At 43.8% G+C, this 26,739-nt stretch overlaps 1 protein-coding gene across 1 annotated transcript in view; it reads left to right on the top strand.

Moving 5' to 3' along the window:
* Positions 1–26,739, top strand: part of MBTPS1 (membrane bound transcription factor peptidase, site 1) — a 1,726,871-nt gene that overhangs the window by 267,317 nt on the left and 1,432,815 nt on the right. Inside the window, exons 4-5 of the mRNA XM_044081940.1 lie at positions 11,839–12,042; positions 12,161–12,271. Coding sequence (XP_043937875.1) covers positions 11,839–12,042; positions 12,161–12,271 — 315 coding nt within the window. The remainder of the gene's footprint in view (positions 1–11,838; positions 12,043–12,160; positions 12,272–26,739) is intronic.

Genomic DNA, 26,739 nt, shown 5'->3' with positions numbered 1-26,739 from the left:
AAATCTAGAGCGGGCTTTGCCACAGCACTCTTGCAGGGCATCCCTGCTCCTCCTAGTTCCACTTAGTGCCTGCCACCCCTTTTTAGCTTTGGGATTCTACCCATCTGTTATGACTGCAGCTGTATGCACGATGAACATAGTACAGTTTTGTACCTACCATAAATGTAGATGTTCGAGTGCTAATACAGCTGCAGTCCAGGTTTCCCTCCCTCCATCCCCTCTTGGGACAGGCCTTATGACAAACACCTCCTCATACAACCTGATTGGGGTATTCTTTTATGGTGTATTTGCTTGCAAACTACTGTTTTTTGATTATATTACATTGTATTATTACATAAGTTTGTTTTGCCTTCCTTCTGGGGGCACCTGACATCTGGGGCAAGAAAAACTGAAGCAAATGGCGTCGGCTGGTTCTTTTATACCCCTGCCGCACTGATGTCAGGGAGGAAGCGACGACAACCGACGCCAGACCTAGACTTTGGAATTCTTCCGACCGAGGACCCGCCTGACGGCAGGATAACCCATCTGTTATGACTGCAGCTGTGTTAGCACTCAAACATCTACTTTTATGGTAGGTACAAAACTGTACTTTGCTGATCCAGAGACCATCTCCCAGGGTCCCAAAGGGGCTAAGGCGTCTATGGCCAAAAATCCTGTACCCTCTGAAAGGGACTCCAGAGCACTAGATAGGTGGGGGAAGAAGGTTTACACCTCAGCTACTCTGGCTATGAGAGCACTAAATTGTCAATTTCACATGCTTAAATACCAGCAATTCCTAATGTCTCAAATAAAACAGAAGATGAGCACGCTCCCTCAACAGTCTGAATTCGAGGAAATACAGGATATGTTGCATGCAGCTGAACAGGTGGGCAAACATACTTTACAATGTGGATTTGATTCCTTGGAAGCTTCCTGTAGAGCAGCTGTTACTGGGTCTGTTCTACGTAGGTATGCTTGGTTAAAGGAACAAACTCTGCCTGATCATGTTAAAGCAAAGTTACTAGATACACCCTTACAGCAGGATGTCTTATTTGGGGTTAAAGCAGAAGAGGTTTTAAAGAAAATGGAGGATAAGGCAAAAGCTATGCAGACGGTCAAAGGTTTCTTACAGGTACAGCCCCCATGCTTCAGCAGAAATTGCCCAACAAAAAATTGGTCCTTTCCAGCTTCTGACAGACCACAGAGGGGGTAAACACAGGCGCCCAAGGGGCAGAGGACAAGCACAAATCCCTTACAAACCTCACCAATGGGGCACTGCAACACAGAAGGGAGGAGAAGACAAGTCCCAAACTACTAGAAGGCAAACACAATGATTTAGACCTCAAACTGCCAAGCCAAACTCTCTTGGCAGCTCCCTTGGGAGGAAAATTAGCACTTTTGCAGACAGCTAGCGCATCGTCACAAAGGACAAATGGGTCCTAGACATTATCTCACAAGGATACAGATTGCATTTCCACACCTTGCCAAGGATAAAAGGCATGCCAAACCTGCCACAAAATCAATGGGCAGAGGCACAAAAACAAATTATAGCTCTCATGGACATGAGAGCCATTCAACTGGTACCTACACAGGAGCAAGGCCAAGGATTTTACTCAAGGCTCTTTCTAGTCCCCAGAAAAGACAATGCTTGGAGACCCATTCTGGACCTTTCAATTCTAAACACCTTCTTGCAAGTACCCAAGTTCAAGATGCTAACACTACAGCAGCTTCTTCCCATGTTGAGCAAGAAAGCTTGGCTAGTAACGTTGGACCTCAAGGAGGCATACCTGCATGTCCCTATCAGAAAAATTGCAGAAGATGCCTCCGCTTCATTGCAGGTTCAACCCATTACCAATTCTCTGCACTGCACTTTGGCTTATCTACTGCGCCCAGGGTCTTCACAAAATGCCTGGCACCAGTAATTGCATACTGCAGACAAAGAGGAATTCAAATATACCCATACCTGGACGACTGCCTCATCCAAGCAAAAGCAAGGACACTCTCTTACATCATCTGGCTTTTGTAAAACACCTTCTAAGTTGCCTAGGGTACACAGTAAACGAAAAGAAATCAAAACTAGTGCCCTCACAAAGCATGACATTCCTGGGTGCCAGCTTGAATACAACGGCCCAGATGGCTTACCTGATGCCAGACAAACAACTACAACTAACTCAGTAAAATTCTGCAGGCCTTGGGCTTCATGGCATCTTGCATACTACTAATACCATTTGCAAAACTGCATATGAGGAAATTACAATGGTACCTAAAAAGCGTATGGACTCAACACAGCCACAGCTTGGAAACAATGATACCTCTCATTCCCTGCCTTCAACAGGAGTTTCTATGGTGGTCACAGGCATGTCACCTCAACAAGGGTCAGCCTTTCACCTTACCCCCAGCCAGGCAAACTATGACCACAGATGCATCGGACTATGCCTGGGGGGCACACATGGCAGGACGGTGCGTTCAAGGCATATGGACTGCAGGTCAAAGAAATCTGCACATCAATCAAAAAGAAATGCTAGCTGTACAGAATACCCTGACAGCCTTCAAGGACCTCTTACATCCAGGACAGCTTATAATAAGGACAGACAACACCACAGTAATGTGGTACATAAACAAACAAGGGGGTACACACTCCTACCATGTATGCAGGCAAGCAGTGACCTTGTGGAACACAGCACTGGCTTACCAAGTTCAATTACAAGCTCAATTCCTGCCAGGAAAAAAGAACACATTGGCAGACGACCTTAGCAGGAACATCATGGATCCCCACGAGTGGAAACTGGATCCACAAGTATTTGCAATGATAACTCAAAAATGGGGACACCCAGACATAGTTTTGGGGGCTGGCAAACAGGTCTATCAGCTAACAAAATGTTGCGCAAGGACATTTCACCATCAAGCTTGGAAAGTGGACGCACTCTCATTCAGTTGGAAAATGCTGTCAGTATATGCCTTCCCTCCATTGCCCCTTCTCACAAAGGTGCTGCTGAAAGTCAGGATGGAGAGACCCCGAATGATGCTCATTGCCCCAGACTGGCCACGCCAGCACTGGTACACACTACTAAAGAATATGGCCCAGGGCCCACCATGGATTTTACCACAAATTTCTCATCTGCTCACACAACAAGACAGTCGGATTCTACTCAGCCAGCTCAAAACCTTAAATTTGGCTGCATGGCAAATCTCCTAAGCAACCAGCCAGCTCCTCTTTCATAAGCCGTTATGGATGTTATTCTGGAGGCCAGGAGGCCCAGCACCAGGAAAGCCTACTCAGACAAATGGAAAAGGTTTTGCGCCTGGAACCAAGATAAAGGCCAAAATACCCTTCTGCCGGACATACCTCAGATTCTACAATATTTAACTGAGATGTTACGCAAGGGACTTTCTTTTTCATCTATTAAAATCCACGCCTCGGCTATTTCAGTTCACTACAACATGGATCCTCTCTTATTTTCACATCCACTTCTAAGGCAGTTTCTCAGAGGGGCCAAAAACATTAGGCCTCCCAGGAGAGCACCAACACCAACTTGGGACCTCAGTTTTGTTCTAGAAAAACTTACGCTGCCTCCTTTTGAGCCAGCTTTCTCAGCTGACTTAAAGTTTGTGTCATGGAAGACTGCCCTGCTGCTAGCAATTACTTCAGCCAGAAGAGTCTCAGAGCTTCAGGCTCTAATGGCGGTAGAGCCTTTCCTCATTTTTCATCAAGACAGAGTTTCTCTACGAACTAACCCCTCCTTTATGCCTAAGGTGGTATCCAGTGTGGCTGTAAATCAAACCATCCATTTATCCACCTTCTTTCCAAATCCGCAGAACAAAGGAGAAAGATTCCTGCATTCCTTGGACATTCACAGGCAGCTACGTTACTACTTGGATAAAACTAAGGTTTTCAGAAAATCTGACCAGCTTTTTGTATGCTATGCTACAGCATCACAAGGAAAGGCTATTTCAAAACAGACCATTTCCAAATGGATAGGACATTGCATACGTTTTTGCGACACCCACCATGGAAAACCAGTTCCTGCTAGCATTAGGCCCCACTCCACCAGGGCAGCAGCTACATCTACAGTCTTCCTCAGGGGGGTTCCTACCAAGGATATTCTGGAAGCTGCAACTTGGAGTTCAGTACACACCTTTACCAAACGCTATCACTTACCACTTTACTCTAAGACTAGAGCTGGCTTCGCCACTGCAGTTTTGCAGGGCCTTCTAGCCTCCTCTAACCCTGTTTGACTCCACCTCCCATCCTTAGCTTTGGGATTCTACCCAAGTGTGATGACTTCAGCAGGGTAACATGATGAACATAGTACAGTTTTTTACCTACCATAAATGTAGATGTTCGAGTGTATACCCTGCTTACAGTCCAGGTTACCCTCCCTCCATCCCCTCTGACCTAACTAAAACCTTTCAATACCTCAAAATCTGATGCAACCTCTGTGGTGTATTTGCTTATAGCTGGAGGGATGTTTCGCTTGTGCTACTCTTTCAGTTTTGGTACTATCTACTGACCACCTTTTGAGGGGGCACCTGACATCTGGGGCAAGAAAAACTGAAGAAAATGGCGTTGGATGCCTCTTGTATACCCCTGGCGCACTGACGTCAGGGAAGAAGCGACAGCAACCGACGCCGGACCAAGACCTTGGAATTCAGGCCGACTGCGGGACCGCCTGATGGCAGGATAACCCAAGTGTGATGACTGCAGCAGGGTATACACTCGAACATCTACATTTATGGTAGGTACAAAACTGTACTTTTATAAGCTTATCCAAGGTTATTAGTGCCAAAAATTGTCTGATGTTGCTTTTAATCAGTTTAATAGGAAGGTACAGCTCCATGTTTGTCATCAGAATAAACCCTGGAAGACTTTTTTTTTCTGAAAACATTTAGAGAGATGAAGTGTTCAGGAAGTTATAGTAGGACCCGCTTTTTGTGTCTTTCGCCCACAGAATTATGAACTTCATCTGAGAAGCATACGTTTTTAACTGAATAGCTAGTTGCATAGGTTTGTTATGATTACTTGCACATATCAATTCAGGGTCACAGTGGAGCTCATCTTTACATAAGTCCTACTACTACTGTACTTTTCTTTGCAGGGTTTCATCAACAGTGGAGAATCAGTGTTGCCTGCAGTCTGCTCCTTTACCAAGCATTACAGACTGAACTGAACTCCTAAGGCTAGGTGTGCTTTTGGTAAAGCAGATGTCCTTCAAGAATGCAACTGCAGTCATAACATGTGGGTCGTCCTGCCTCAGGCAGCCCTCGGTCGGCCGGATTCCAAAGTCTGGGTCCGACGTCGGCTGATGTCGCATTTCTCTCCGACGTCAGAGCGGCTGGAGTACATAAGCATCAGCCGACGCCATTTTCTTCAGTCTTTCTTGCCGCGCGGTGCCCGAAGCAGAAGCAGTTCGCAAGTGCCGGTTGGTCAGCTCCTGTATTCTACGATACCGAAGTCATCAAAAAAGCTAAGTACCCCGTTGGGGACCTTTTCTTGCCTCAGCCGATGTCAGAAATTACTGAAAAGGTTAATAATTGTCTTTTTTGTGGTAAACAAATACCTCATAAGGATTTCCACTCTTACTGCCTCCCTTGCCTGGGCCCAGACCACGACGTCTCGGCCTGTGTAGCCTGTGCTCGCTTCAACAAGCGCACTCTCGGGCGCCGGGCGGAGTTCGCTGAAGATTTTTTCGGCGATAAATTTGCTTACACCATGCCGTCGGATCTTCCGACATCGCAAACACCCAAAAAGCGAAAAGACCGGGACCGACATCCTCGGCCCGCGTCTACCACCGACTCCACGCCAAAACCTAGCGCGAGTGCTCCAGTTCCCTCTGAGACGGTTTCGCCACCGCTCTGAACCGAAGACACCGCATTACCGACGACTCCGATTCCAGATATTACTTTGACGCCAGTTATAGACCTTCCTCCGGATACCGTAACCGAGGAAATGCCCGAGACCATTCCTGTAGACAAGGTCACTCCTGCACGTGGAGCTGCCAGGCCTCCTATGGCCATGTCTATTAAGGCCTACACTAGGGCTAAGGCAGCCAGCAAAACAAAGCATATTGCTTCCAAAACCTTACCTCAGCCGACTCCGGAGACACAAATTATGTCCATGGCTGCTGATTTAATTTCCATGATCAGAGGTTCACAGGCCCATCCTGAGAGAGCATCCCAGCCTCCTCTGGATAAAAGGCTCCGAGTTGAACCATCTGACCCTTCTCCTTCAGATGAAGATTCTGAGGGCTCTGTCCACTCTGATAGCCAGGAAGAGCTCTTCCAGACCTATGAGGACTCGGATGCAGAAGATTCCATACCCGGCCTCCCCTCCTGAGGATATTTCTTTTGGGGAAGTTCTGCACATCATGAGGGAACATTTCAAGTGGCAGGGTCAGGAATATTCTGATTCTAGGAAACGCCTTAGGACTTTCCTTAAGAAGCCTCAGCACAGGCCCTTAGCTATTCCTCCTGTACTTGATGTTCTGCATGACTTGTATTCTGATTCTAGTGCTACCCCTGATTCTCTTCCTCCTGCTCCAGCCAAGCCAGACAGGTATTACAGGGTCCCAGAAACTCATTCCCATTTATTCAGGGCCCATTCTGCTGATTTGGAAACTATTTCACAGGGGCCTAAAGGAGTTTCAGCCTCCACCTCAAAAAATCCTTTGCCCTCCAACAGGGAAGCAAGATCGTTAGAGAGATGGGGTAAAAAGGTTTACACATCCACTACCTTATCTATGAGAGCTTTAAATTGCCTTTTTCATATGTTCCAATATCAGGATTATCTCTTAGAAGATTTACAAAAAACATTAGCTTCTCCTGATCCTTTAGACAGGAAGACTTTGCAGGAAGCTGTACATAACACTCAGCAAGTAAGCAATCACTTCCTGCAGTGTGGATATGATGCACTGGAAGCTTCATGTAGGGCAGCTATGACAGGGGCAGTGATGCGTAGACATGCTTGGTTAAAAGATCAACCTCTACCAGATCATGTAAAAGCAAAACTTCTGGATGCACCTTTGGAAAAGAACAAGCTTTTGGTGCAAATGCTAAGGATGTGTTAAAGATCATCAAGAAAAAGCAAAATCAGTTCAGACTGTGAAAGATTTCCTCCAGGTTCAACCCCCAGATTCAGTAGGAATTGGCCTTCAAAACTGGTCCTTTCCTAATCCGAAAAGTTTCAAAGGGGTAAGAACAGACGTGGCGAGGAAGAGGCCAATACAGAGGCCCTTACAGGGGACGACAATGGCAGCCAGGAAACCAAAGAAGTGACGAGGGTTTCACCTGCCCAACAACCACAAACTCAATGACTTTCCTCTACTACCGCCTACGAGGGAACAACTAGAAGCTCCTTGGTGGAAATTATCTCTGTTTGCAGAAAACTGGCACAGACTGACAAAGGACAAATGGATTTTGGACATTATAGACCGAGGGTACAGGTTTCATTTTCATACCTTACCAAGAAAACAAGGCATGCCAAATCTACCACGACATCAAAGGGCAGAGGCTATCAAGCAAATCACTCTGCTGACTCGAATGAAAGCAATAGAAAGAGTTCCACAACAAGAACAAGAACAGGGTTTTACTCAAGACTGTTCCTTGTTCCAAGAAAAGAATCTCAATGGAGACCAATACTGGACTTGTCCGCATTAAACACCTTTCTCATAGTACCAAAGTTCAAAATGCTGACTCTACAGCAACTCCTTCCCATGCTGGGCAAGGAGTCGTGGCTGATTACTCTGGACCTCAAGGAGGCATACCTGCATGTCCCTATCAGACACAGCTGCAGAAGATACCTCAGATTTCTTGCAGGGCCAGAGCATTATCAATTCTCAGCATTGCCATTTGGCTTATCTACTGCGCCCAGAGTATTTACAAAATGCCTGGCTTCAGTAATTGCTCATTGCAGGCTCCAGGGTATACAAATTTATCCATACCTGGACGACTGCCTCATACAAGCGGACAACAAATTGATGTTGACAAAAAACCTGGATTATGTCATACGATTACTTCAAGCTCTGGGATACACAGTCAACTTCCAAAAGTCAAGGCTGCAGCCATCCCAGCAAATAATCTTCTTAGGAACCAAACTAGACACAGCCTCTCAGATGGCTTACCTGACAGAAGACAAGCAAGAGAAGTTAACTCAATACTTCAAAGGTTTAGCAAAACTCACCCAGATGACTGCAAGGAGATTCCTACAGGCCCTGGGTTACATGGCATCCTGCATTCTACTGGTTCCATTAGCAAAACTACACATGAGAAAGCTTCAGTGGTACCTAAAAAGCATTTGGTCTCAACACAGTAACAACTTGGAGACAATCATACCACTCATCCCATGCCTACAAAAGGAATTTCTATGGTGGGCCTCGGTGAGCCAGGAAAACACAGGTATGTCATTCAAAAAACAACAGATAACACAGACCATGACTACAGACGCCTCAGACCTTGGATGGGGGGGCGCACATGGAAGGCAGGTGTATACAAGGACAATAGTCTCCAAAGGAAACACATCTGCATATAAACCAAAAGGAAATGCTGGCAGTAATGCATGCTATCGAGGCTTTTCAACACCAACTCCAGCAAGGCCATTTAATGGTACGGACAGACAACACCACTGTGATGTGGTACATAAACAAGCAGGGGGGCACCCACTCTTACCCCCTTTGCAGACTGACAATGCAGCTTTGGGAGAAGTCACTGAGTTTAAACATCCAGTTACAATCCCAGTTTGTTCCAGGAAAAGACAATGTGTTAGCGGACAGCCTAAGCAGGAATTTCACAGATCCACACGAGTGGAGGTTACATCCGAAGGCTTTCAAACAACTCACTTCGACATGGGGCAAGCCAGAAGTGGACCTATTTGCCTCTCACATCAATCATCTCCTACCAAAATTTTGCACAAGGACATACCATCCAAAGGCTTGGAAAATAGATGCCCTGTCATTCAACTGGAACTCCCTAGCAATCTATGCATTCCCACCTCTGCCACTGATGACCTCAGTATTACTAAAGATCAGAGCAGAGAAGCCCAAGGGAATCATAATAGCTCCGGATTGGCCAAGACAACAGTGGTACCCACTACTACGGAGCATTTGTCACACCAGGAGGTGGGCCCTCCCTCAGTGGCCTCTACTTTTGACTCAACACAATTTCGAAACACTGCATCCAAACCTTCAGACACTGCAGCTAACAGCCTGGGAGATCCCATGAATAACTTCAGCTTTTCTCTCTCCAGCGAAGTTCAGAGGATACTAACAGAGGCTCTAAGACCATCCACGAGAAAGGTTTACTTAGCCAAGTGGAAAAGATTCAGCAATTGGAATACCAGCAAGGGACATGATGCATCATTACTGAACATCCCACTCATCTTGGAATATTTGGCAGATATGTTACAGAGCGGCCTCTCATATTCTTCAATAAAGATACATGCATCTGCTATTTCAGCTAGATACAACACTGATCCTCCTGTTTTCTCTCACCCCTTACTAAGACAATTCCTCAGGGTAATCAAGAACATTAAGCCACCAAGAAAGGCCCCGGTGCCAGCCTGGGACCTCAATTTTGTCTTAGAAAAACTGACTCTACCTCCTTTTGAGCCAGCAGCTTCAGTTGACTTGCAATTTCTCTCATGGAAAACAGCTTTCCTGTTGGCAATTACCTCAGCAAGAAGGATTTCGGAGCTACAGGCCCTAATGGCCATACCACCCTTTATTATTTTCCACAGAGACAGGGTTTCATTAAGGACCAACCCTACTTTTATGCCAAAGGTGGTATCTAGGGTTTCTCTAAATCAAGCCATTCATCTGCCTGCTTTCTTCCCCAATCCTGAGAATAAGGGGGAAAGACTTTTGCATACCTTGGACATTCATAGACAACTTCGATACTACCTGGACAGAACCAAGGCCAGTAGGAAGTCCGAACAGCTTTTTGTAGCTTACGCCCTTGCAGTCCAAGGAAAAGCAATTTCAAAACAGACTATTTCTAAATGGATTGGACATTGCATCAGATTCTGTTATTCCTTTCATGGGAAGACTGTTCCAGCCTATGTCAGACCACATTCCACCAGAGCTACAGCCACCTCTACAGCATTTTTAAGAGGGGTGCCTACAAAGGACATTCTAGAAGCTGCTACATGGAGCTCCGTGCATACATTCTCCAAACACTACAATCTCCCTCTATATTCCAGATCCAGAGCAGGCTTTGCTTCGGCAGTCCTGCAGGGTTTGATTGCCACACCATCTCTTTCCTAGAGCATACCTCCTCCCCCAGCTAAGCTATGGTATTCTACCCACATGTTATGACTGCAGTTGCATTCTTGAAGGACATAGTACAGTCCGATAGACATGCAACTGCAGTCGGGTTTTCCCTCCCTCCATACCCCTCTATGCCTAGGGTCCACTCCTATCCCCCTTACTCTTAGCTGGGGATATCTGTTATGGTGTATTTGTTTTATTGCTCATGTATTTGTTTGGAATCATGTTTTTGTCTTCCAATTTGATTACAGCCTTCCTTGGAGGGCACCTGGCATCTGGGGCAAGAAACACTGAAGAAAATGGCGTCGGCTGATGCTTATGTACTCCAGCCGCTCTGACGTCGAAGAGAAATGCGACATCAGCCGACGTTGGACCCAGACTTTGGAATCCGGCCGACCGAGGGCTGCCTGAGGCAGGACAACCCACATGTTATGACTGCAGTTGCATGTCTATCGGACATCTACATTTATGGTAGTTACAAAACTGTACTTTTCTACTACATGCTAGCTATGGCCTCTGCCTTTGGGGTGTTCTGTCAAAAAATCCTTAAACTGTGAGTACAGGGAATTAAAGGCTGTTAGTACAGTTGTATGAGGTATTCATCGTCACACTAATGACTGAATTCATCCTTTTCTTTACAGTTCAAGGTAATTCCTCCTTCACGTTATTTTTTTATTTTTTAGTCTTTCAGCTTTCTTTTTCCTTTCCATGTTAAGTTTTTGGTTTAGTGTTCGCCAAAGGATTCAGTTCAGTGTTTTGAATTATGACTGAAATCTTTTACAGTCCTACTTAACTAGTTGCACACACGAATAATTGATTCTGTGCATGTGCTACGTAAAGTCTGAAGCTAAAGCACTGCTCATCTTCTTTAGAGCTCCTAATGACTTGTGGCTAGATCTATTGGTTGTGTCTGGCAGTACCAGCAGCACATTGTGGTGATTTCTCATGATAGGAACAACTTCTTGATTTGTGTGTGAGCCAGGTTAAGTGGTAGAGTTAGTAAGTGGGTATTGCGCTTTGTAATGGAACATTGGTGAGGTTGCATGTCCAGACGCATCAGACTTTGAAGTATTGTTTTAGAACTAATTTCTCACAAGTTTTTTGCTTTAAGATAAGAGGTTAGTTCCACTCCAGTGGGCTGGGTTATGCTAGTCTGATTGACAGCAGCAAACCAAGGCTTTCTACTGTTTGGGGGGAAAAAAACACTTGTACCAGAACTGCATTCCCAAAGAGAATGACCCAAAACGCATGTAAAAGTTGTGAGAACAAGGATTGTATTGCCACTGCCATTATTTATGTTTAGTACTTACTGCTGGTGTTACTATTCGTTTACAACCTGGGTAACTGATGTATGTAAATAAACTGTACTTTAACTGTGACTGTTAAAATTCTAGCAGTATTTGTTGAGCGTTCTTTTTTTTTTTTTTTTTTCATTAAAATGCAATTTGACTGGGATTTTCAGATTTATGGCGAAAATGTATTTTTGACAGAATGCTTTACTGAGTAGTATACAAGACAAGTTGTGATTATTTCCATTGTTTTTTTTCTTTGTCTTGAGTATTACATATTCTTGACCTTTTAATAACTTGCATCTTTCTTCTAGCTGATCCTCATTCGCCCTGTAATGAAACTCGGTGGACACAGAAATGGCAGTCTTCACGACCTTTGAGAAGAACTAGCTTGTCAGTGGGCTCTGGATTTTGGCATGCAACAGGCAGACACTCAAGTAGACGACTTCTGAGAGCCATCCCCCGACAGGTGGCACAAACCTTGCAAGCAGATGTACTTTGGCAGATGGGATATACAGGTATATACTGGTTTCTAATGTATATTGTGTCAGTTGACCCTTCTTTTTTTTGTTGTAAAGTTAAGTCGTAATTTGATATAGTTTGTGATTTTTTTTTTTTCTTTTCACCCTATTGTAGGAGCTGATGTGAAAGTAGCGGTATTTGATACTGGTCTCAGTGAGAAACACCCACATTTCAAAAATGTCAGAGAGAGGACAAATTGGACAAATGAGAAGACCTTGGATGATGGTAAACTTATTTTTGTCTTCTCATTGCACTGTTTATCTATAGCATCACCCTAGTCTCTGGATGATACAAGGGTCCTTGACTCCTAGATGATCAGTTGTGTTTTCAGTGTTTTGACAATTATTGAAAACTCTTGTTAATGTTGGCCACTTTAGACTTCACTTCATAAGATCAAATTGTCATAATTGGAATTTTTTTTATCAGACTAGCTAGACCTCCGGAACCCTTTGCTCTTGCGGAACCAGTCACAGTTAGTTGTATCTGATGAAGCCAGTCTGTTTGTAAGACTTGCATATTTGAGTAAATATAGACACAATGTTGTGTGTTCATCCGATTGGCAACTTTCATTAGCTCTGTATCCAGGGCTATGACTCCTCCCCTTCCCATAATTCCCTCTTCCCCCAAAATAATGCTGATCTCATTTGACACTTGATCCAGAGGGATGTGGTCTTCAGGGGTCTCTGACTTTTATTGGGTTGTGTGATTTTTTTGATAGCTCACTATCCTCAGTTTGTATTTTCTTTACCTGGATTTTATTTACCTAGCTCCCTTCTTACTTTTTTTTACTTTTAATCCTTCCGCAATATTTAAAATAAAAAGTAGTAGGTCTTTCTTCAGCAGACTTATTATTCTTTATAATTAAATGCTATTATCGTCACTGCTATTTTATAGTTTTCTTGTTGTACTTATTTTGTTAGCTGAGTTATAGTGTGTTATTGTAGCCCTTTATTTTTCTTGTCAGTTAGTCAGGGGCAGCTCGTGTCATAGGGCTGCCGGACTGCAGCCCCCTCAAAAATAAGAAAAGAAAGAAAAATAAGAAAGAAAACTGAAAAATAAAAAAAAATATTTTTTTCAAAATTCGCGGACTTCGCGCATGCGCATAGACCGAGTCCCGACTACTGTCGGTCTATGCGCATGCTCAAGGCAGTCCGGCCGTCCCCATAGGGGGACACAAGGAGACGTCTGTGCACTTTTACAGTGCACAGACTCGCCAGGATTATGGGTCGCGTCCGGACTGCAAGAGGAGCAGCAGGGACTCGGGACAGAGCATCTCGTCGGGAAGGAGCATTGGGATCTCGCGTCGGGAAGGAGCATTGGGATCTCGCGGGTCTTCAGTATTGCGCGGTGTATTCAGGTAAGGTGCCTTTTAATTTACAATGTTTATTTGTATGGAGTTTGTGCTTTTTAATTTACAATGTTTATTTGTGTGTGTATGGTGCTTGTGCTTTACTGAGTTTGTGTATGGTGCTGTACTGGGGTGTGTGTGTGTGTGTGTGTGTGTGTGTGTGTGTGTGTGTGTGTGTGTGTGTGTGTGTGTGTGTGTGAAAATGCCCCAGGTGCTTATGGTGGTGTGGTAGGGAATGCCTCAGGCTTGAACCCTGTACCCTGTATGCAGGTGTTAAAGACTTGAGTTCCCTACCCACCACCATTTGTAAAAAAATTTCAGATTTTTGCCTCATATTCGATCTGATCTGTTCCTCATAATATCTGTGGTTTGTAAATGTTGCAATGCTTGATATTTGATGGTGTAGTAGTAGCATTGTTGCCTCACAGCTGCAGGTTCTTGGGTTTGATTCTTGGCTGGGGTTCCTTCTTTGTGGGGTCTGTATCTTCTCCCTGTGTTTGTGTGGGTTTGCTTTTGTGTCCTCCCATGTTACAAAGACATGTCTGCATTATTTCTTCCTGGGCCTCTGCTGAAAATTGTTTATTTGTTCCAAGTCAGACTGTCCTGATTTAAAAAATGTTAAATACAATTGACAGGCATTTGAATTTCAGACTTGAGGGTTTCTGAATGTTTAATTCCTTGCGTATTTGATGGTGCAGTGGTAGTATTGTTGCCTCACAGCTATAGGTTTTCTGGTTTGATTCTTGGTTGGGGTGACTTCTGTGTGGAGTCTGCATCTCATCCATGTGTTTGTGTGGATTTGCTCTGGTGCCCTGCCATTTTACAAAGACGTGTCTGCAGTTTTAATCCCTGCTGAAAATTGTTTTTGTTCTGTCCGCAGTAAAATTGACAGGCATTTGAATTTCAGACTTCAGGTCTCTGAATGTTTAATTCCTTGCATAATTGATGGTGCGGTGGTAGTATTGTTGCCTCACAGCTATAGGTTTTCTGGTTTGATTCTTGGTTGGGGTGGCTTCTGTGTGGAGTGTGCATCTCCTGCCTGTGTTTGTGTGGATTTGCTCTGGTGCCCTGCCATTTTACAAAGATGTGTCTGCAGTTTTAATCCCTGCGTCTCTGCTGAAAATAGTTTTTGTTCTGTCCGCAGTAAAATTGACCGGCATTTGAATTTCCAACTTCATGTTCTTCAGAATACATAGTAGCACAACCTTTTTTTTTTAGCAATTTTCCAAGTTTATAAGATGAATATTTTAAATTTGTCCCTATTTTTGGGACTGTATTCCCCCATTATTGGCTTTGTCCAGGTTTTTGTGCTAAGGTTGACAGCTATGGCAAGAACTGAATTCACTGAATATGTTTGAGGGCTGTATTCCCTCATTACTGGGTTTGTCCAGGTGTTTTGTACTAAGAGGTTGACAGCTATGGTGAGAACTGAATTCACTAAATGATAGCCATTTAAGTTTCAGTCTTCCTCTCTTTTACAAAGCAGCTGATGTGGCAGTGGTATGTTACTCTGACTGTTTTTTGCTCAGGGACCTTGGCAGTAAAATATATGGTGGCAACACAACATTTTATTCTAGCAACTTTCCAAGATTATACAAGCAATGTTTAATGTGTCCCTGTTTTGGGCTTTTGACCCCCAATACATTTTGGCTTTTTCCAGTTTTCTTGAGCTGCGAAGTTGAGATGCAGTTGAGTATTGAGTAGATTTTACAAGGAACTGAGAGCTGCAGGGGAATAGAAGTTTAGTGCTTTGCCAAGTTAATACTATAGCACAACAGGCTGTGTACTTGCTTTTGATGCAGAAGGTTGTGGGTTCTACGCCCACAAGGGTAGATGCTGCCGTACTGAGAATGTTCTCCTTGGTGAAGATACTAACTATGAGTTCGTTATCAGTTTGCCATCCATTTCCTCTTGCAATATTATTACTAGCTTATCATTTTTTTTAATGTAATATAGACAATTTATTCCTGCGGGGCAACAGACACTTTATTTTTCGATGAAACCATGAAATATAAAGGTGATTGCTAGCAGCAACCACTTCATTAGTTACAGATTTCTTTAATGTGGAATTATTTAGATGACTGACTTCAGAGATTGTGCATATTTACTGATAATGGACTGTAGAATTGTGCATATTTACTGATAATGGAGGACTGTAGAATTGTGCATATTTGCTGATAATGGTGGACTGTGGAATTGTGCATATTTACTAATAATGGTGGACTGTGGAATTGTGTATATTTACTAATAATGGTGGACTGTGGAAGTCTGAGTAGACTTTTTTTATGATAAACGTTCTCAACTGGGCAGTTTTGCCATTATGGGTGCATATGGTTTGTTTCATTGCTTACTGGAAAAAATGTTCAAAACAAATTTAAAACATCCTGTAACAAGTGTACTGTATTGTACAAGGAATATAATTTTAGTACAATGAGGAAGGTGTATCAAAGAGCACATGTATGTTTCATATGCAAGGAGCCTATGATTCGAAAACAGCCCAAAATTAATCTTTATCTGCCACTGGCAAAATGTATTTTCTTTGAATGTGGGTTTCAATGCTGTTTCAATGAATGTGAGTTTCAAGGGCAGAGAAGTTTTAATGCTAAGTTTTCATTGTGAGACTGCATTGCTTTGTTTAACAGATGACTTAGTGTTTGTGCTGTAAAATACAAAATAAAACTTTCAAATGAAGTCCAACTCATCATAGAAGTAAAGCAGTATGCACATTAGTGTTTATGGTAAATGGAGTGAAATAGCCAAGTATAATGGTTCATTGGAATGGCTGCAGAGGCTCCATTCAACCATTATTTTGTCAGGGGAAGGGCAGCAAACTCAGACAGGCCCAGCTGAACTATACCTCCCAACTGTCCAGATTTTCAAAGAATGAATAGATTTTTGCTTCTTATTTTGGTTTGTTCATAAAATTTGTAGTTTTAATTCCTAAATGATTTGCCAGAAGTCACTCTAAGTTTCAGACTTCATAACCTTCAGAAAATGCATGTTAAAGTAAGAGCTGTTCTATCAACTGTCTCAATTTATACAAGAGCAATTTTAGTACTGTTTATATGTGCCCCAATATATTTGGCCTTGTTCAGATTTACTGCATTAACAGGTTGAGAGGTACATGCAAATAAATTGCTTTATAGAATTAGGCATAGCCAACCTCTCAACTGTCCCCAATTTTTGGCTCAAAATGTTGCTCTTCCCCCTTATAATCCCTCCGCAAAATAGCAATTTTGGAAGAAAACATGGAGGGTTTACAATTAAGAAATAACTGTAATAATCATAGTTATAGATTACTTGAAATGCATGTAGATTCTTTTATATTTTGTCAGCTGCTCAAGGTAGCAGTACTAATATTAAAGTGTCCCTTCTTTTGACAGGTAGCAGCTGTATTGTGTGTCTATTTTATATTTTGCATCACGTTTTGTCCATTTTTCATAAAATTGTGTTTTTGGCAAATTAGTGACATCACTAAAGACTGAAGTTAGAAAATGACAGACATTTGAGTTTCAGATTTTATACCCTTCAGAAAATTCATACTAATGCAAGACCTATTCTATTATCTTTCTAAGTTTATTAGAGCAATATTTAAAAATTGTCCTTATTGTTGGGCCTTTGTCCCGCTTCTGTGTATGGCTTTGTCCAGATTTCTTGCTCTTGAGGTTGAGAGGTATGACAAATGTGTCAGGGCCATCACAGTCAGCCAGTGAGATTTCAAATTGTGACATGCTTGTTGCACCCCACTCCCCATGTAGTGACTCTGGATGTGTCCAAGCAAGGCAAGGAGTAGTTGTATCTACCTTGGATGGGGAGGACACACTGCATAAGTACTACAGTGGCTTTTCATCTGTCCTTGATTTTGCAGAATGGTCTGGTTTCTGTCATATTTTGTACTGTTGATTTATGCTTATTACTGTTGCTCTGTGTTTTAAGTAGCAATGCTTTAATGACCATAAGGTAAGCTTGTCTGAGATCATAAGATGCAAGTAAGCTTTAATAAGCATACTGTTAAAGAATTGCCAACATTGAAAGCCTTTCTGTTGTTGCCATGCAGAGAATACTTGACTAGATAATGTATAAGCCTTGGGTATTAAAGGACAGGATTCCATTATTTTAAAAGCTCATTACACTTGTTGGAGACTTCCAGTCATCTCTACAGACTTTACCCGTAAACTAAACAGAATGCCAATCATGTGTGGTCCATAACCTGTACAGTAATCCTTTAAGCAATGTATCTTGAGCTTGTTTCTTGTTTGCTTTTCATTTTTACTTTTATCATGTTTTCCCATGAAACAAGTTGTCAGGCAGCAGGTCTTTTTGGATAAGAAACATTTTTACAAGTGGGGCATCACATAGATTTCTACTTTCAGCATGTTACTTGGTACTTTAATAAAGCTGAATATATTATAATTAGGACTGCAGTGCAAGGAGAAGTGGTTTGAGTTGAGTGCTTCTGGTTTTTCTTATACTTGATTTTGACTGGCATTCCAGTAATGTATTTAAAAAGTAATTTATTTTTTCATGCCTCACAACCTTTTGTTTCCATCTAGATATTAAGTAAGCTGTCATGCAGCCAATGCATTGAAATATTTTTATTCTTCTACACTTATTTTTGTCTTGATTGGACTTTCATAATGATGGTTTGCCACCCAGGGCAGCGTATTTAATTAAAGTTAGTTTTTTGTGGTTTTGTGCATAGCTCCTCCCCTTTCTGGTTGACCACACCCCCTTGACCCCACCCATTCAGCTGTCTCCTGCAGCCCCCCTGTGATTTGAAGTCACCAGCCGCCACTGCAGTTAGTGCTGTCATCCTTTGTTTTGCCGTGATGTCAGACAGGCTTGTCTGTTTCAAAAAGTGTTTGGCTTGTGGACACAAGATCCTGCTGTAGGATGCTCACTTTTTGTGTATACTACCTGGGTAGCACACATGGATGTTGACTGGGGCATGTGCCTTATTTGGTGCAAGAGACTTTCAAGGAGATCGGGACTAGATAGTCTTAAAAGCCTGCATCCCACCCAAGTGAAGACTTAAGCACCATCTTCATCTTCACAAACTCCTGTGGTTAAAAGATCTGGAAAACCTGGGCCTTCTAAGGAAAATGAGAATGACAAACTCAGAGAGAGAGAGATGGAAGCAGAAAAGAGAGTGGAGATGTTCAGAAAACTGTCTCCATATCCAGCAGAGTTTTTGGGTCTGGTGCCAAAGACACCAAGGTGTTCAGATCTGGAATCTGTTCAGATCCATTCTTTGATGTCTCCTCCCCATTTCTCACTAGAGGCTGTAAGTCCTAGGCTCCATTCTTCACTGCAGGAGAGGGATTCATTCTGATGACCTTCGGTGGCTTCATTTTGTGAGTTTTTCCCATTCAGCGAGAAGCCTTGCTGAAGTGGATGTCGACAGGTTGGTGCAGACATTCCTCCAGATGCAACTTAAACTGGGGTTCCCCAATGTCATCTCCTTTGTGTTCCTCAGGTGTGGGTCTATCTACTCCTCTATTGGTTTCTCCTATTCTGGTCCAACCTTTGGATCCACAGCCAATGGATTTGGGCCTTCCCAGAGCCACCTACATTGGAGCTGACGGTCTTTTTCAAATTTTACTCCAGTATCCCGTACTCTCTCAACTCTGTTTTTGTCAGATCAGGATGAGTCATGGAACAGAATCTTCTTGGCCAAGATTCGAGAGGCTGAGTTGACTACGAAGCTTTTGGATCCACCTCTCCCTCCTGGTGCCCTGGTACTCAATAGCTTGCCGTCTTTGTCAGTCTTGGAGCTGGAGCAGCTTGGAGAATATAAGATGTTCTTCCTATCTCCTTTTTGGATCAGTGGAGTGCTTCTTAGGCTCTGATTGTGTCCTCTGCTTTCAAGGCTTTTAAAGGGGCTCTTTCCAGACTGAGAGAAAAACTGTCTGTGTCATGTTTGGCTTTGCCCCCCCCCCCCCTTGGATACTGCTTTTGATTATGTACATTCTGATTGGCTGGGGCTGTCTGCCTCCTTCAGTCTTGGGAGATGCTCACCCTGCAAGTTTCTTGTCCAATTCTGACTTTCTCCAGAGGCTTAAATGAGGCAGGGTCCTAGGAAAAAGACTTGTGAAAGGAGACACTTTAACTCCCTGTCCAGAGTCAGTCACTGAAGAAGCATACTTCTATGAAAGTGAAAGGTCCTCACAGTCCCTCTGGAAGTAGTCTCCTTTGGTGATATTCTTGAATTGATGAAATGGCGAGGGAACTGGTCCACCGACATGCCCTCTCCTGAAGAGTCTGTGTTCCTCAAAGCTTTTAGGGTTGGCTCTTCTACCTCTTGGGTGGTGCCACCAGATGATGACCTTATAGACCTAGTGACACAGTGGGCATTTAAGAATTCTTATTTGGTGGAGCCAATACAGTGGAAGACTGACCAGATTTTTGTTGCCCTTAAGAACAATACACATAGCAGCCACAAAGGAGGAAGTCTGAGGAGAGTATTATCTGTTTATCTTTCTAACTGGGAGTCCAGGGTGTTGAACAGGTTTGGGAAATGAATGTATGTTTCAGCGACCTTTGCACTTAGTTTGTTGAACTGTCTTGCTCATGTGACATGCTTTCAGAGAAACTTGATGAAGGAACTGACCGTCCCTCTGAGGTGTCTTACTGACGGACATCTAAAAAGCAGTGGAGTCCCAGGTACCTACCTATAATCTCTCCATTGTATCCATGCATCTGCTTCCAACGCAGCTGATTGTATGACCAAAACAGCAGGTACTGGCATCGCCATCCACTGAAATGTCTGGATGTGATTATCTGACATTGTGAAAGGCTTCAGGGCAGCCTTCTTTATCACCCCTTTTGAAGGTTTGGTTCTGTTCCGGAACAAAGGTGAAAGAAACTCTTACCCGGAGGGAGCAGGAAGGCAAGACCTTATCTGCTGCTGAATTCACTTCTCCACCCCTCAGAGGACCTTTTCTAGGAATCTGAAGGGAGGTTGGTGTGGTTTCAGAAATCTCAGGATTTAAGCTAAGCTGCTTCGGTGGACAGCCCCTCCCCGGGGCAATGATGAGAGTAACTTAACTGACTTCACTTTGGAGGCAAAGGTGGACAGCAAAATCAAGGATTTTGTAGACCTTTTACTGAGAAATCCTGTCGATCCTCCTGAAGGGTTGCCTATCACACTCTGGAGGTGGTCGGTGGCACGTTATTCCCTGCACCCTCAAGCCTGGCAGGCCATGACACAAGATACATTGATGCTAAGGATAATCACCAGAGGCTACACAATTCCCTTTGTTTCCCATCCACAGAAAAAGAGAAGAATTCCTGATGTACCACCCAGTCAGATTGAATTTGCAGCATCAGAAGTAAAAAAAACCTGCTTGAAAAAAGGTCATCCAGCAACTTCCCTCCCTAGTCAGGAACAGCAGTCTATTCCAAGTTTTCTTTAGTTCTGAAGAAAATGGCAGACCTGAGGGCAATCTTGGACCTAATCCATCTCCGTCAGTTTGTGAAACAAAGTTCTGGATGGTCCCGGTTAAGTCCATCTTGGCTCTTCTGAGAAAGGACGTGCTCAATAGATCTCCAAGATGCCTGCTATCATTTCGAGATATCAAGGCAGTCCAGGAGATTTCTCCATTTCTGGCTGGGAGCCAATAATTTTTATTTCAAGGCACTGCCCTTTGGTCTCAACACAGCCCCCACCAGGTATGTATGAGTTGCATGGCAGTGGTAGCTTACCTCAGACTTCAGGGGTTCTGAATGTTGCTGTATTTAGACAATTTGCTCCTTACAACACCAACCAAGGAATGTAACACTAATTGCCTTTTTTTGACCTTGGCAAATTTAGTTTCCCTTCCTCTGGCCTCCTCTAGTAGATCCACCCTAGATGTTGGACAGTCATCCAATCTCCTGAGTCACCCTTATAGGCAGCCTTTCCCAGGTCTAAAAACCCTGTAGCTAACCCTAACGGTTCCTCCAATTCTAGTGGCAGTCAGAGATGGCAAGCTTTCCACCCCTGGGGTCCAAATTTTTTCTGTCTCACAAAAGCCAGGTACTTCAAAGGTTTGTTTTAGCAAGTGGAGAAGGTTTACCATTTGGGCCTCTTCCAAGGGAATAAATCCCCTTTCGGCACCTTTTCAATTCATTCTAGACTTCTTGTTAGATCTTTTACAAAAAGGCTGCAGTTTTTCAACCATCAAGGGTGCAGTTGACAGCCATTTCCAATTTCCACACTGTGTAGAATCAAGCTCCTTTTGCTTCCCTAAACATTCAGTTGAGAAGAAGGAATCAAGGCTCATTATTTCTGAGGGCATACCTCAAATCTTGGTTAGGGAAGAAGTGACTGGATCTTTGAGATGTGCCAGGTGGTTGGATCCACCACGTTTTGTAAAATCAGATGGTGTCCTTAAGAAGAAACAAAAGATTAAGAAAATGTATTGGTCTCAGACATCAAGAAAAGATATGGATGGAATTTTCACAGGGCCTATACAAGGCCATTTTGCTTATCAAACTTTTCCTTTCTACTTAATCTCATCTTTCTCTCCTTCAGAAGAGACAACATGAATCTTCTAAGGAGGAGGTGGAGGAAAAAACTGATTCTAATGAACACTTTGTCATACTCTTCTCAGATTCACTCCCCAGGTCAGTTGGCTTCAGATGATGAAATCACATTATCCTCTGACTCTTCTTTTGAGGAAATCTCCTCTATGGAAGCCGTCACAAAAATGTTTATGCCATTTTGAATGGGAATCAAGGCGAGTTTCTGATGCACAGAGGATATATCACAACTTGTTGAAGGTAAGAGCTCCTATGCCACCATCTGTTCCTCCATTTTTGGAGGCTTTTCTTGATGCTTTTGCATCCATTTGTTCGATTTTATAGAGAGCCAGAGAATCTAAAATTACTACATAAGAATCCTTTGGCAGACCCCATTGTTTTCTCTCTCTATAGACAAGCCATTCAAATTGCTACCTGCTGTTAATGTTTTGCCTTCAAATAGAAATGGTAAGGATCCCCAATGGGGGGTACTTATCGTTTTTGAGGACTTCGGGTCTGAAACTCGAAAACAAAAATTTCAGGAGTCGGCCGACCGGCACTTGCGAACTGCTTCTGCTTTGGGCACTGCACGGCAAGAAAGACTGATGTAATGGCGTCGGCTGCATGATGTTCATCGTGTTTCACTGTTGCAGTCATTACTCTTGGGTTATCCTGTTGGCAGGCTACCCTCAGTCGGCCAGAATTCCAAAGTCTAGGTCCGGCGTCGGTTGCTGTCGCCTCTTCCCTGACGTCAGTGCGCCAGGGGTATAAAAGATGCAGCCAATGCCATTTTCTTCAGTCTTTCTTGCCCCGCGGTGCCCGAAGCAAAAGCAGTTCGCAAGTGCCGGTTGGCTGACTCCTGAGATTTTCAAATCCGAATTTCAGAACCAAAGTCTTCATTAAAGCTAAGTACCCCGTTGGGGGAACTTTTTTCTTGCTCCAGACCGATGTCAGAAAAAGTTAACAATTGTATTTCTTGTGGGAAGAAAATACCTCATAAGGATTTTCACTCTTACTGTATTCCTTGCCTAGACCCTGATCACAATGTTGCTAGCTGTCGGTTTTGTGCTAGATTTAACCAACGCACTTTCAAGCGTCGGTTCGATTTTACATTTCATTACTTTGGCCGAAGATTTAATTATATAATGCCGTCGGGACCAGCCGACAATCGGAGTTTACAAAAAACGCAAGGACATGGACAAGGATAAGGATAGGCATCCGAGGTCCAAAACCGACGAAGCCTCTACTAGGCCAGTCGCCGTTTTGCTGGTTCTCAGTGAGGTGCTTTCATAGCCCCTGGCGCCAACTACCTCAGAGCCACAGGCCGCAACCGACTCCCACGTGGAGCCGACTGGGCTTCTGGATACTCAAGGTATTGGACACTCTGAAATCATACCCTCAGATGGGTCTGGAGCCGCTGAGCAGGCATTGGCTTCTGAAGGTGTCTTCAGACCTACACAATTATATATTAAGCCATCTTCAGCTTCAAAGACTAAAGCAGCTCTAAAGACAAAGAAACAAGTACAGCATTCTCCTACTCAGACTTTGAAAATGGCTGAAGACCTAATTACTTTGATCAGGGGCTCCTATCCCCCTCCTGATAAGAGGCCTAGGCAAGAGACAGAGTATGATTCTTCTGATCAGGTATCTATTTCCTGTAATTCCTCTTCTGAACAGGATTATTCCATGCTTCCCTATGAGGATTCTGATGCTGAAGAATCCATTCATTCAGCCTCTCCTCCTGAGGATTATTCTTTTGGGGAAACCCTGCATACTATGAGGGAGCATTTCCATTGGGAGAGCCAAGATTATTCTGAATCTAAGAAAAGGCTCAGAGACTTTCTGCTTCTTCCTCAGCACAGACCCCCTTGCTATTCCACCTGTTCTAGACATTGTAGATGATGCATTTTCAGAGTCCGGCCTGTCCCCTGACTCTTTACCCCCTGCACCTGCTAAGCCAGACAGATACTACAGGATGTTCATCGTGCATACAGCTGCAGTAATCACAGATGGGTTCTCTGCTGTCAGGTGGTCCCTCGGTCGGCCGAATTCCAAAGTCTAGGTCCGGCGTCGGTTGTTGTCGCTTTCTTTCCTGACGTCAGTGCGACAGGGGTATATAAGACACAGCCGACGCCATATTCTTCAGTCTTTTTTGCCGCGCGGTGCCCGAAGCAGAAGCAGTTCGCAAGTGCCGGTCGGCCAGCTCCTGAATTTACGAAAAATTGGAAACCGAAGTCTTCTTTAAAGCTAAGTACCCCGTTGGGGAAACTTTTCTTGCCTCAGACCGATGTCAGAAAAAGTTAATAATTGTATTTCTTGTGGGAAGCAAATACCGCATAAGGATTTCCATTCCCTCTGCATACCTTGTTTAGGCCCAGACCACGACGTCTCGGGCTGTCGCTTTTGCGCTACTTTCAATAAACGCACTATTAAGCGTCGGGCGGAGTTCGCCCAACACCATTTTGGTAAAGCCTTTGATTATAAAATGTCGTCGGAGACTCCGACTACCGTTTTGTCCAAAAAAACGCAAGGACAAGGACCGACACGCGAGGTCCGCGGTCTCCACCGACACCACGCCAAAACCGGCTACACATGGTCCGGTTCTCAGCGAGATGCCTATGCAGTCCCTGACTACCGACGACACTTCTTTGGCGGTGTCTTCTGTAACCGAGACCGCAGGTACCTCGGCCCATACCCAGACTACGACCGCCGAAGCCACTGTGAGCGTTGAGCCTCCTAATGTGGACAGGTCCACTTCCACCCATGGTGTCTTTAGACCCTCATCTTCCTTTTCCATTAAGGCCTTTTCTAAGTCCAAATCAGCCAGGCATCCCAAGAGGCCTGTTGCACAGGGCCCATCCCCAGACCCCATGCCTAAAAAGCAGATGCTTAAAATGGCTGAGGATTTAAGTACTCTTATCAGGGGTTCCCAACCCCCTCCAGACAAGAGACCCAGAGTGGGGGAAGATTCTCCCTCTTCTGATCAGGGCTCTATTTTTTCAGAACATTCTGATGTAGAGAAACATTCTTACTCTCCTTTTGAAGACTCTGATGCAGAGCTGTCCATTCCTTCTGTATCTCCTCCAGAGGATTTTTCTTTTGGGGAAACCTTGCACACCTTGAGGGAACACTTCCATTGGGAAGGCCAAGACTTTTCTGATTCCAAGAAAAGACTTAGGGAATTTCTTTTGTTACCTCAACACAGACCTCTGGCGATACCTCCTGTCTTGGATATACTTGATGATGTCTATGCGGAGGCTTGCCTTAATCCGGATTCCCTGCCTCCTGCCCCAGTCAAGCCTGATAGGTACTACAGAGTTCCTAACACACCATTTTCTTTACAAAAACCATAATGCTGACCCTGAAACCATTTCACAAGTTCCTAAGGGAATGAAGGCCTCTACTGCTAAGAATCCACTACCTTCCGAAAGAGAGTCAAGATCCTTAGAAAGGTGGGGACAAAAGGTATATACCTCGGCCACCCTAGCCATGAGGGCCTTAAATTGTCAGTTTCATATGCTTAAATATCAGCAGTTTCTGTTATCACAATTAAGAAATAAAATGTCTCAACCTGAACCAGATTTGAAGGAGTTGCAGGATATGATGCATAGTGCAGAACAAGTGGGTAAACGCACCTTACAATGTGGCTATGATGCCCTAGAGGCCTCAAGTAGAGCTGCTGTTACAGGAACAGTCATTCGTAGACATGCCTGGCTTAGGGAACAAATCTTGCCTGATCATGTGAAAGCTAAACTACTAGATGCTCCTTTACAAAAGGATGTGCTATTTGGTACTAATGCTGAGGAGATACTACGGAAAATGGAAGAAAAAGCCAAATCTATGCAAACTGTCAAAGCTTTTCTACAGGTTCAACAACCACATTTTAGCAGAAATTGGCCTTCTAAAAACTGGTCCTTTCCAGCCACGGACAAGCCCCAAAGAGGTAGATACAGGCGCTCAAGGGGCAGAGGACAATCACAAGGATCATATAGAGGCAGGCAATGGCAAACTCCAGCACCAAGAGGTGGCGAAGACAGTGCACAACAATACAGGAAACAAACCCAATGACTTCTTCCTTTCCATGCCAAGCAAGTCTCAGCTGGCAGCACCCTTGGGAGGAAAACTGGCATTATTTACAAGAAATTGGCATATTGTCACAGCAGACAAATGGATCCTGGACGTTAAAAACAGAGGCTACAGATTTCATTTTTACACTCTTCCAAAAATGAGAGGCATGCCAAACCTGCCACACAATCAAAGGGCAGAAGCACAACTACAAATTTCAAAGCTCATAGACATGAAAGCTATTCAAGAGGTACCAACTCACGAACAAGGTCAAGGTTTTTATTCCAGGCTATTTCTGGTACCAAGGAAAGGAACCGACTGGAGACCCATTTTGGACTTATCCATCCTAAACACATTCTTACTAGTACCAAAATTCAAGATGCTCACATTACAGCAGCTTCTTCCCATGCTGGGCAAGGAGTTTTGGCTGGTTACATTGGACCTCAAGGAGGCATACCTGCATGTCCCAATCAGACAAAGCTCCAGAAGATAACTCAGATTTCTTGCAGGTTCAATTCACTATCAATTCTCTGCATTGCCCTTTGGCTTATCTACTGCGCCCAGAGTATTCACGAAATGCCTGGCATCAGTAATTGCCTACAGCAGACTTCAAGGGATACAAATTTACCCTTATTTGGACGACTGCCTGATCCAAGCGGGACAGCAAGCACATACTTCTGGAGCATCTGGCTTATGTAACACGGTTACTGAATTCCCTGGGATACACAGTCAACAAAGAAATCCAGGCTAACACCAACACAGAAAATAACTTTCCTGG

The sequence above is a fragment of the Protopterus annectens genome, chromosome 8.part1 (assembly GCF_019279795.1).
Source record: "Protopterus annectens isolate FY-2018-M chromosome 8.part1, PAN1.0, whole genome shotgun sequence".
NCBI classification, from domain to species: Eukaryota; Metazoa; Chordata; order Ceratodontiformes; family Protopteridae; genus Protopterus; species Protopterus annectens.
The sequence above is the reverse complement of the archived record's forward strand: the minus strand, read 5'-3'. Positions and strand labels throughout refer to the sequence as shown.